Source organism: Thalassophryne amazonica, chromosome 2 (genome assembly GCF_902500255.1).
Source record: "Thalassophryne amazonica chromosome 2, fThaAma1.1, whole genome shotgun sequence".
In the NCBI taxonomy this organism is placed as follows: domain Eukaryota; kingdom Metazoa; phylum Chordata; class Actinopteri; order Batrachoidiformes; family Batrachoididae; genus Thalassophryne; species Thalassophryne amazonica.
Window position 1 is genome coordinate 109,083,128 of NC_047104.1, and position 12,156 is coordinate 109,095,283.

The 12,156-nt window shown below is 38.3% G+C and overlaps 1 protein-coding gene across 10 annotated transcripts in view; it reads left to right on the forward strand.

The window, feature by feature from the left end:
• tjp1a (tight junction protein 1a) overlaps positions 1–12,156 on the forward strand; it is a 423,741-nt gene that overhangs the window by 312,354 nt on the left and 99,231 nt on the right. For all 10 annotated transcript variants that reach the window (XM_034191454.1, XM_034191483.1, XM_034191493.1 and 7 more), the window contains one exon: positions 11,228–11,352. In XM_034191454.1, the coding sequence (XP_034047345.1) occupies positions 11,228–11,352 (125 nt within the window). The remainder of the gene's footprint in view (positions 1–11,227; positions 11,353–12,156) is intronic.

A 12,156-nucleotide genomic window follows, 5' to 3' on the forward strand; every position in this document is an offset into this window, starting at 1 on the left:
ATGACACTCAAACCACTTTCTTATGCCCATGCTCTGAAGGGAAAACATAGAGAAGAGGACATCAATGTGCAGAGTACCTCAATTGAGGCTCAAGTCGCTCTCTTTCTTCAGAGTAAAGACATTCATGTTGACAGAAACTGTAATGAAGCATGTCACACCCTACCATCTAAGAATCCAAGAGTTAGTTCTGTGGTAATAATGAGATTTGTTAATAGAAAGAGCAAAATGGATCTACTGAGACAGGGAAAAAAATTAAAAGGAACAAATGTGTACATTAATGAGCACCTCACAAAAGTCAATGCGGAGCTGGCCAAAAGGGCAAGGTTTCTTAAGAAGCGAGTAAAGATCATGGCTACATGGACATCCAACTGCAAAGTATATGTTAAAACAAATGGCACACCGGAAGAGGCTCAGGTTGTTTGCATCAGATGACCTGAGTAGTTGGAAAGTCTCTGTGGTATGAATTGAAATTGGTTGGCCCAGGGATGGCATTTTCATGCAGTCATGTATTTATTAGGAGCAATTACACTTTGCATTTACTAGTTCTTTCATTTAAATGATGTTTCAGGTACCCTTTAAAGGAATCAAATTTGCTCTGTTGAACATATGCAGCTTAAAATACAAAGTTAGTGAATTATCTTTAATTGTATTGAAATCAAACAGTCACATAATGGCTGTTACAGAGTCACATTTGGATGAAACTATAGAAGATAACATTTTGGCAATAGAAGGTTACAACATATTCAGATTTGACAGAAATAAATATGGAGTAGGGACTGCATGTTACATTCAAAGTCATATCCCAGTCAAAATAAGAAAAGATCTTGGTATGCCTGGAATAGAAGCGCTGTGACTTCAAGTGCATCTTCCACATCGTAAACCTATTCTAATTTCTGTTTGTACAGACCACCAAGTGCTAATGTTGAATACTTGAACAATGTTTGTACAGTGATTCAGAAAGCTACTGATACAAACCATGAAATGTTTATTTTTGCCCATATGAACATTAATTGGTTTCTGAGAATTGTTCAATGAAATCACATCTAAGTAGCACAATCACAGTATGCGATCTAGTTCAGATAGTAAATTCACATACAAGGATTAGAACCAATAGAGATGGGTTAACCACATCTACATGTATTGATCATATTTATACAAATTGTGCTGAAAAGTGTTTTAGTATTATTTCAAAACCTGTGGGCTTCAGTGATCACTATATAATTGCTTTCTCTTTTAAAACAAAAATACCACGAGCCAGACCTAAAGTCATTTTTAAAAGAATGTATAAATCTTTTTCAGAACTTGACTTTATCCATGATGTGGAAAATGTAAAGTTGGATCTGGTGCTTCAGAACACACATGCCGAGCATGCATTAAATATTTTTTGTAAGTTATTCACAGAGGTGTGTGATAAACATGCCCCAGTAAGAAAACTTTGTATAAGATCCAACAGGTCCCCTTGGGTGGATGAGAGTTTGAGGCAAGTAATGAAGGAAAGGGATCAAATGAAAAAAGTTGCTGTAGTGTCTTGTAGCTCCAGAGACTGGCAAGCTTATCGTTTATTGAGAAACAAAGTAACAAAAATTAACAGGCAAAAGAAAAAACTGTACTATCAGACAAAATTTAAAGAATGTGGTGATAATAGTAAACAGATATGGAGGATGATAAATGAACTTATGTGTCAAAGCAAAACAAGTAAAATTTATTGAGCTGAATGGAACATTCATTACTAAACCCTTTGAAATTGCAAACTACTTCAGCAAGTATTACCAGGACAACGATCAGAAATGAGATGCCCTCAGTTGGTGGGAAAATGTCAGAAGAAATCATAACTAATCAAATTATGTATGGTAAGAGTTGTTCATTTGTTTTTAAATCTTAATGACAATGAAATTCAAAAATTACTGGAAAATATAAACTGTGAGAAACCATGTGGAATTGATAACATGGATGGAAAACTTTTAAAAATTGCAGCTACATCAATAGCCAGGCTGGTAAGCTATATTTTCAATCTATGTTTTGATGAATGTATTTATCCACATCAATGGAAAATAACAAAAATTATTCCTCTAACAAAAAATTCCAAAGAGCCACTGACTGGGCAGAACAGCAGACCAATAAGCAGTCCTGAGTAAACTGTTGGAGGGGATTATGTTCAAACAGATCCAGAATTATTTTGAAGTAAATCATCTTCATTCTGATGCCCAGTATGCCTATAAAGAATGCTACTCAACAAGTACAGCACTTACAGCTCTGACTGATGACTGGCTGCGACAAATTGATTGTAAGCAACTGATAGGAATTGCATTTCTGGACTTTAGTGCGGCCTTTGATCTAGTCGATCATGAACTTCTAATTGGGAAATTATCAGCATATGGATTTAAAAGCTCTGCTTTATGTTTTTTAAGAAGTTATTTGGTCGACAGAAAGCAATGTGTTGCTTTCAATGGTTCATTTTCAGATACTGTGACCCTAACATGTGGCATTCCACAAGGCAGTTGTCTTGGTCCTTTGCTGTATAGTATTTTTGTAAATGATATGTCATATATTTTACATAGGCCCTGTATGACTGTATATGCAGACGATACAACAATATATGTTTCTGCTTCTAGCCTGGATCAGGTCAATAGCACTTTACAAAAAGAGCTAATGTTGACTTATGACTGGGTGGTGGGAAACAGGTTAAAATTGAATGTGTTAAAAACTAAGTGTATGATTTTAGGCTCTAAACACACCTTAAGAGACACCCCGAAGTTAAACCTCTCTCTGCACAATCAATTATTAGAACAAGTGACTGAGATAAAATTGCTTGGGGTGACCTTGGATCAAAGGATGTCTTGGACAACACATATTAATAATATTGTGACCAAAATGAGCAGAAACATCTTTTTAATTCGATGCAATGCTCAATTTATGTCAACAGCAACAAGGAAATTAGTTTTACAGTCTTTAGTGTTGTGTCACTTAGACTACTGTTCTGTTGTGTGGTCAAAGGGTGCTCTCAAAGACCTGAACAAACTCCAGATAGCACAGAATCGAGCAGCAAGACTCGCTCTAGGCTGTCTTTTTCGAACCAGTGTTAACATCTTACATCACAGACTGTCATGGATGACAGAGGGAAAGACTGGCCTGTTCTTCTGTGGTTTCTTTGCAAAAAATTTGGACCACACACAAACCCTTTAGCCTGTTCTCTAAACTTCAACTCACTGGTAACAGGCACGAGTTTAACACAAGACAAGCTACTAGTTCTATTTTTGTTTTGCCTCTGCCAAAAACTAATGCTCTAAAAATACATTTATATATCGATCAATCTTATATTGGAATCAGTTGCCTCCGGATGTGAGGTTAATACGAAATCATATAGGTTTTAAAGCAAGTCTTAAGAAATGTATACTCAACAAGACAGTTCTCCTAATGTAATGAATGTAGTGTTGGTGTTTGTTTTGTGAAGAAATAACTGTTACTTGTGTATGTTCTGTGAATTGTACAGTTGGTGCTTGTGAGTTGTATAAATTGTAATACTTTGATGTAATTATAATATTTTTATTTGAGAATGGACCCCAGGAAGAATAGTCTCTACTTTGGTAAAGACTAATGGGGATCCTTAAATAAAGAAATAAAGAAGGAAATAATACACAGACGTGCAGGAAAACTTTGATATAAACTGAACAGAACAATGCAGGCTGATTTGGCTCCCCCTATTTTAATAAAATAAGAGGTAACTCACTTTGAAATGAATAAAACATATAGCTGCAGCTTATAATAACTTTGAAAAATAACAAAAATCAGCAGCTTGTATTTTTATTCTGACTCCAGTTCATTTAGTGTGATAGTCATTTTTAAAAGTCATTTTTCTTTCTCCTCATCAGTCACGTTTTGTGCTTGAACACTACATTAAGCTTAAGATTGAACAAATACATACCTTTGGAAAATAACAGCTGTTAAAGTTCAGAGTTCTCACCTGATTTTTGTGATCTGTGCCTCTGAACATCAGCTTCTCCACATCAGGGTTTTATTTTTAACCAGTGTATGCGTAATTTTTGCTCAGTTCATTTATATATTCTCATTTTTAAGGATATTTCACCGTTTATTTCATCTCATGATCGCATAAATTCAGTATACGACGCGCTTATGGTGTGAACAGGACGGTGCCATCAGAACCGCGCGGGTAGAGAAAGTGGAAAGAGAAGTAAAGGCAGCTCCACGGTTTAGTTTTGGTGTGTGTGTGTGTGTGTTTCTACATGTTTTCTCGGGTTAAAATCCTCTGCTTCGCACTTGCTGGCTCAAGCGCACTGATGGTTCCCTTGCTCACAGTTGACTCCACACACACACACACACACACACACACACACACACACATACACACACACACACACACTGACAGCTCCTTCAGTAAACTGCGCATTTTAAATGGCTTTGAAAAAGACGGCCAGTTTTAATCGGCCGTCTTTCCCAAAATTTGAACGTCGCTGCCTAAAACTATGAACTGAGAGAAAAACAAAGACTTAAATAAAATAAACGACTTGTCGACTAATAAATTAGTTGTTGACGGTTCCACTAGTCGATGTAGTTGTGACTAGTCGACTAGTTGTGGCAGCCCTATTATCAAGCCAGGCTGTTTGAGAGAGCTCTCTTCCACAGTGTTCTAACTGCGGAAAGCGGCAAATTTCTGCCCGGCTCTCGGGTTCAAATTGTCTGTTTGTCAAGCATGGATTTTCTGAAAAATAGTGAATTTTTGCTGAAAATGTTTGTTAAAAAGTTAGCCACTGAACAGAGATTCTGTCCACTGAAAGGGGAAAAAAGTCTCCATTAAAATCCTCTGCGTGAGCACCGATCAATCAATCAATCTATTTTTTTATATAGCGCCAAATCACAACAAACAGTTGCCCCAAGGCGCTTTATATTGTAAGGCAAGGCCATACAATAATTATGTAAAACCCCAATGGTCAAAATGACCCCCTGTGAGCAAGCACTTGGCTACAGTGGGAAGGAAAAACTCCCTTTTAACAGGAAGAAACCTCCAGCAGAACCAGGCTCAGGGAGGGGCAGTCCTCTGCTGGGACTGGTTGGGGCTGAGGGAGAGAACCAGGAAAAAGACATGCTGTGGAGGGGAGCAGAGATCGATCACTAATGATTAAATGCAGAGTGGTGCATACAGAGCAAAAAGAGAAAGAAACAGTGCATCATGGGAACCCCCCAGCAGTCTACGTCTATAGCAGCATAACTAAGGGATGGTTCAGGGTCACCTGATCCAGCCCTAACTATAAGCTTTAGCAAAAAGGAACGTTTTAAGCCTAATCTTAAAAGTAGAGAGGGTGTCTGTCTCCCTGATCTGAATTGGGAGCTGGTTCCACAGGAGAGGAGCCTGAAAGCTGAAGGCTCTGCCTCCCATTCTACTCTTACAAACCCTAGGAACTACAAGTAAGCCTGCAGTCTGAGAGCGAAGCGCTCTATTGGGGTGATATGGTACTACGAGGTCCCTAAGATAAGATGGGACCTGATTATTCAAAACCTTATAAGTAAGAAGAAGAATTTTAAATTCTATTCTAGAATTAACAGGAAGCCAATGAAGAGAGGCCAATATGGGTGAGATATGCTCTCTCCTTCTAGTCCCCGTCAGTACTCTAGCTGCAGCATTTTGAATTAACTGAAGGCTTTTTAGGGAACTTTTAGGACAACCTGATAATAATGAATTACAATAGTCCAGCCTAGAGGAAATAAATGCATGAATTATTTTTTCAGCATCACTCTGAGACCAGACCTTTCTGATTTTAGAGATATTGCGTAAATGCAAAAAAGCAGTCCTACATATTTGTTTAATATGCGCTTTGAATGACATATCCTGATCAAAAATGACTCCAATATTTCTCACAGTATTACTAGAGGTCAGGGTAATGCCATCCAGAGTAAGGATCTGGTTAGACACCATGTTTCTAAGATTTGTGGGGCCAAGTACAATAACTTCAGTTATATCTGAGTTTAAAAGCAGGAAATTAGAGGTCATCCATGTCTTTATGTCTGTAAGACAATCCTGCAGTTTAGCTAATTGGTGTGTGTCCTCTGGCTTCATGGATAGATAAAGCTGGGTATCATCTGCGTAACAATGAAAATTTAAGCAATACCTTCTAATAATACTGCCTAAGGGAAGCATGTATAAAGTGAATAAAATTGGTCCTAGCACAGAACCTTGTGGAACTCCATAATTAACTTTAGTCTGTGAAGAAGATTCCCCATTTACATGAACAAATTGTAATCTATTAGACAAATATGATTCAAACCACCGCAGCGCAGTGCCTTTAATACCTATGGCATGCTCTAATCTCTGTAATAAAATTTTATGGTCAACAGTATCAAAAGCAGCACTGAGGTCTAACAGAACAAGCACAGAGATGAGTCCACTGTCCGAGGCCATAAGAAGATCATTTGTAACCTTCACTAATGCTGTTTCTGTGCTATGATGAATTCTAAAACCTGACTGAAACTCTTCAAATAGACCATTCCTCTGCAGATGATCAGTTAGCTGTTTTAGAACTACCCTTTCAAGAATTTTTGAGAGAAAAGGAAGGTTGGAGATTGGCCTATAATTAGCTAAGATAGCTGGGTCAAGTGATGGCTTTTTAAGTAATGGTTTAATTACTGCCACCTTAAAAGCCTGTGGTACATAGCCAACTAACAAAGATAGATTGATCATATTTAAGATCGAAGCATTAAATAATGGCAGGGCTTCCTTGAGCAGCCTGGTAGGAATGGGGTCTAATAAACATGTTGATGGTTTGGATGAAGTAACTAATGAAAATAACTCAGACAGAACAATCGGAGAGAAAGAGTCTAACCAAATACCGGCATCACTGAAAGCAGCCAAAGATAACGATACGTCTTTGGGATGGTTATGAGTAATTTTTTCTCTAATAGTTAAAATTTTGTTAGCAAAGAAAGTCATGAAGTCATTACTAGTTAAAGTTAATGGAATACTCAGCTCAATAGAGCTCTGACTCTTTGTCAGCCTGGCTACAGTGCTGAAAAGAAACCTGGGGTTGTTCTTATTTTCTTCAATTAGTGATGAGTAGAAAGATGTCCTAGCTTTACGGAGGGCTTTTTTATAGAGCAACAGACTCTTTTTCCAGGCTAAGTGAAGATCTTCTAAATTAGTGAGACGCCATTTCCTCTCCAACTTACGGGTTATCTGCTTTAAGCTACGAGTTTGTGAGTTATACCACGGAGTCAGACACTTCTGATATAAAGCTCTCTTTTTCAGAGGAGCTACAGCATCCAAAGTTGTCTTCAATGAGGATGTAAAACTATTGACGAGATACTCTATCTCACTTACAGAGTTTAGGTAGCTACTCTGCACTGTGTTGGTATATGGCATTAGAGAACATAAAGAAGGAATCATATCCTTAAACCTAGTTACAGCGCTTTCTGAATTCCCCACTGCTGGGTAGTCCATCAGAGTAAATGTAAATGTTATTAAGAAATGATCAGACAGAAGGGAGTTTTCAGGGAATACTGTTAAGTCTTCTATTTCCATACCATAAGTCAGAACAAGATCTAAGATATGATTAAAGTGGTGGGTGGACTCATTTACTTTTTGAGCAAAGCCAATAGAGTCTAATAATAGATTAAATGCAGTGTTGAGGCTGTCATTCTCAGCATCTGTGTGGATGTTAAAATCGCCCACTATAATTATCTTATCTGAGCTAAGCACTAAGTCAGACAAAAGGTCTGAAAATTCACAGAGAAACTCACAGTAACGACCAGGTGGACAATAGATAATAACAAATAAAACTGGTTTTTGGGACTTCCAATTTGGATGGACAAGACTAAGAGACAAGCTTTCAAATGAATTAAAGCTCTGTCTGGGTTTTTGATTAATTAATAAGCTGGAATGGAAGATTGCTGCTAATCCTCCGCCCCGGCCCGTGCTACAAGCATTCTGACAGTTAGTGTGACTCGGGGGTGTTGACTCATTTAAACTAACATATTCATCCTGCTGTAACCGATGATGATACATTTATTTTACAGTTGAAAGGCTTCATGTTTCCAAAAAGTTCGCGCAGCATGAAAACCGCTGTTTTTGAGAGGAAGAAAAAGAGAGACGGAGGAAGGGAGAAAGCGAGAAAGAGAGAAAGCGAGCGAGCGAAAGAGAGAGAAAGCGAGCGAGCGAAAGAGAGAGAGTGAACGAGAGGGAGACGGACAGAGTGTATAAAAAATAAGGCTATAAAAGTCTATAAAAACTAAAAGTACTTAATTCTTTCACCAAAACATCAAATCTAGGCTTTCATCTTAGATGCACCTTCTGGCAAATTGCAGCTCAACTTTCAGGTCTCCTTTTTAAGAAAATCCTCATATAAAATCAACAACAATGATCATAATTATATTAAAGAAAACAGAGCTCTGGTATTGGATTGGAAAAGTATCGGTATTGGCAGATATCCAAATTTAGGTATCAGGATCAGATCGGAAGTGACAAATTGTGGATCGGTCCATCCCTTTTTAAAATGGTACATGTATTCCAGACAAGTGTGCCATCTGGTGTTCAAGAGATGAAACTTCAGCCACTGACCCAACAATGGCACCGTTTAAATGTACATAAGCATATATACCATTAATCAGATTTATTTTGTTCTTTTACATTTGCACCTGTTCCAGCATTCTAAAGAACTAATTTCTGGGACGGGGGGACCGACGGGGGCCGGGGGGGTGGGGGTGGGACTATCTTTTCTCTATAAAGTATATGCTTTTTCCCCCCTTTTTTTCAAGACCTGCCATTTCTCATCCATCAAGATTTGATTTGATTTTTTTTCACAGGGGCGTCCCAAAAATTGCACACAAGTGGATGTACCTATTTGAGGAAGGAGCGCATTTCCAAAATGCCACAAGAAACCACCAAAAAAGAAATAAAAGTACTTATTTATTTCCCCAAAACATCAAATTTCGGCTTGCATCTTAGATGTACGTTGTGACAAATTGTAGCTGAATTTCCAGGTCTTCTTTTTAAGAAAATCCTCCTCTATACCACTTCATCATGAAGCTGTATAACTGGGGATACAAAATTTCCTCATATAAAATCAGCAATAATGATAACTTTAAAGCAAACAGAGCTCTGGTATCGAAATAGTATGGTAATATCCTAATTCAGGTATCGGATCGGAAGTGAAAAAGTGTGGATCAGTGCATATCCTTATCCAGGGTCCATATTCAGCTGCTAAATATGGGCACCCCCCCAAAAGGTGTCATGATTGGGTATAAAAGGAGCATCCCCAAAAGGCTCAGCTGTTCACAAGCAAAGATGGTGTGAGGATCACCACTTTGTGAACAACTGCGTGAAAAAATAGTCCAAATGGTTAAAGAACAATGTTTCTCAGTGTTCAGTTGCAAGGAATTTAGGGATTCCATCATCTACAGTCCATAATATAATCAGAAGATTCAGAGAATCTGGAGAACTTTCAACACGTAAGCGGCAAGGCTGAAAACCAACATTGAATGCCTGTGACCTTCGATCCATCAGGTAGCACTGCATTAAAAATCGACATCATTGTGTAAAGGATCTTGCCGCTTGGGCTCAGGAACACTTCAGGAAACCATTGTCAGTTAACACAGTTTGTCGCTACATCTACAAGTGCAAGTTAAAACTGTACCATGCTGAGTGAAAGCCATACATCAACAACATCCAGAAACGCTGCCGCCGTCTCTGGGCCCAGGGTTGTTTGAAATGGACAAAGGCAAAGTGGAAAAGTGCTGTGGTCTGATGAGTCCACGTTTCAAATTCTTTTTGGAAATCATGGACATTGTGTCCTCCAGACAAAACAGGAAAACGACCATCCAGATTGTTACCAGTGCCAAGTTCAAAAGCCAGCATCTGTGATGGTATGGGGTGTGTTAATGCCCATGGCATGGGTAACTTACACATCTGTGATGGAACCATCAATGCTGAAAGGTACATCCAGGTTTTGGAGCAACACATGCTGCCATCCAAGCATCGTCTTTTTCAGGGACATCCCTGCTTATTTCAGCAAGACGATGTCAAGTCACATTCTGCACGTGTTACAACAGCGTGGCTTCGTAGTAAAAGAGTGCGGGTACTAGACTGGCCTGCCTGCAGTCCAGACCTGTTGCCCATTGCAAATGTGTGGCGCATTATGAAGCGCAAAATATGACAATGGAGACCCCGGACTGTTGAACAACTTAAGTCGTACATCAAGCAAGAATGGGAAAGAATTCCATCTACAAAGCTTCAACAATTAGTGTCCTCAGTTCCCAAATGCTTATTGAGTGTTGTTAGAAGGAAAGGTGATGTAACACAGTGGTAAACATACCACTGTCCCAGCTTTTTTGAAACGTGTTGCAGGATCCATTTCAAAATGAGCAAACAAACATTTGCACAAAAACAATAAAGTTTATCAGTTTGAACATTAAATATCTTGTCTTTGTGGTGTATTCAATTGAATATAGGTTGAAGAGGATTTGCAAATCATTTGTATTCTGTTTTTATTTACATTTTACACAACGTCCCAACTTCACTGGAATTGGGGTTGTATATTTTTAATTTATTTATTTTCAAAGGTAGTTTTGTAAAATATTTGTTTAAAATAAGGGTGTGTTGGATGAGTGAGGCAAGAAATGTAACTGTGATTGAAATGTGCAGTCCTTTAAATATAGGTTTAGTTGAGTACATTATTTTTCCATTGTTACTTCAGAGACTGATGCTGTTGCACGAAGGGATTATGTAGACTGTCTAGACTGGCCTTGTTGCTGAAATCTAATTAGTAGCAGCTTTATTAAGGATGAAGTAGTGCCTGTGTGTGTGTGGTTCTTAGCCTTGAGACTCTACAGTGTTGTTGTGGTTGTAAGATTAGCCATTCACGTCACTTGTTTCCCTGTTGCATACGATCCCCTGCTGTTAATGCCAAAACATAAACACACAAACAAAAACAAAAAAAAGTTACCTGATTGAAGTTGCACTACTGAAATTGGACTGCCAGCAAATATTACAAAAACAAACTGGATATACCTTGTTCCACTTTCAAGTAACTACTTTTTCAAAGGCTCTTTCATTACACCACAGAAATCGCATTATGTCACTATAATATGTCACTAACTCTTAACCTGTGCTGACTGCGCTGTTGGTTTGTGTTAGTTTACTCCAAAATCTGTTATTAATGTAGTCTGCCTTTGATGCCATTTCAGTCAGATTTATGTTTATGTGTGCATGTGTGTGCATTTGTAGGCTCCTGGATTTGGCTTCGGCATTGCTATCTCAGGTGGGCGGGACAACCCTCATTTCCAGAGTGGAGAGACATCCATTGTTATATCTGATGTGTTGAAAGGAGGTCCTGCTGAGGGTCTACTGCAGTAAGTTTGTCCATATTTCAACAAAATTTGTATGTAATACTGTTGTGGTACCCCCTCCTCTATGTTAACATTGCAACACAAAATGCTTATTGGAATACTTTTAGTCTAATCTCTGTTTGGTGAAATAAAATGAGATTAAATATTTCTCTTCTTTCACCAGTTCTCTTCATTGGCTTTTGACAGCACCTGCAGGTCTTGTGTCTACAAGGGAGATAGGTCTTGAAATTTGTACCACCACTACAAAACAAAATAGTGGCCCATAGTTTACCATAAGCTTGATCAATCCACCCCTATATCCACAGTTTGCAGGGTTGTCTTGAAGAATCACCGTGTCTGTCTGTTCATCTATCTGTCTGTGAGCCTTTCAAGTGTAACTTCTAGTTGGTGGTGTTCAGTGAAACTTCACACAGTTGAAGCACCATATAAAGATGTGCAGTAAGGAAACTAATTCCGGTCCAACATATTCAAGGGACAAGGGACTTTCTTTTCTTTTTTTAAATACATATATTTGTCAAACACATGTATAAACAACTTGTTTGGCCAGTTTAACTAATGTATTTAACTGTAAAAGATATACAACCACTGATGTAAAGTACTTGCAAGCATCTAGTTTGGCAGAGCAGGAGGTATAATTTTATGAACATGCTCACAGATGTCTAATTTTATTTGGGTCATCTTGACAGTCAGTGTTTGCCTACCTGGCGGATAGACCAGCTATGAAAATTCCCCACCTTAGCATCCAACTTACATGCTTTGAGCACATTAACATAAATCCCATTGTAGTTTTATTATTCAGGTTTTCAG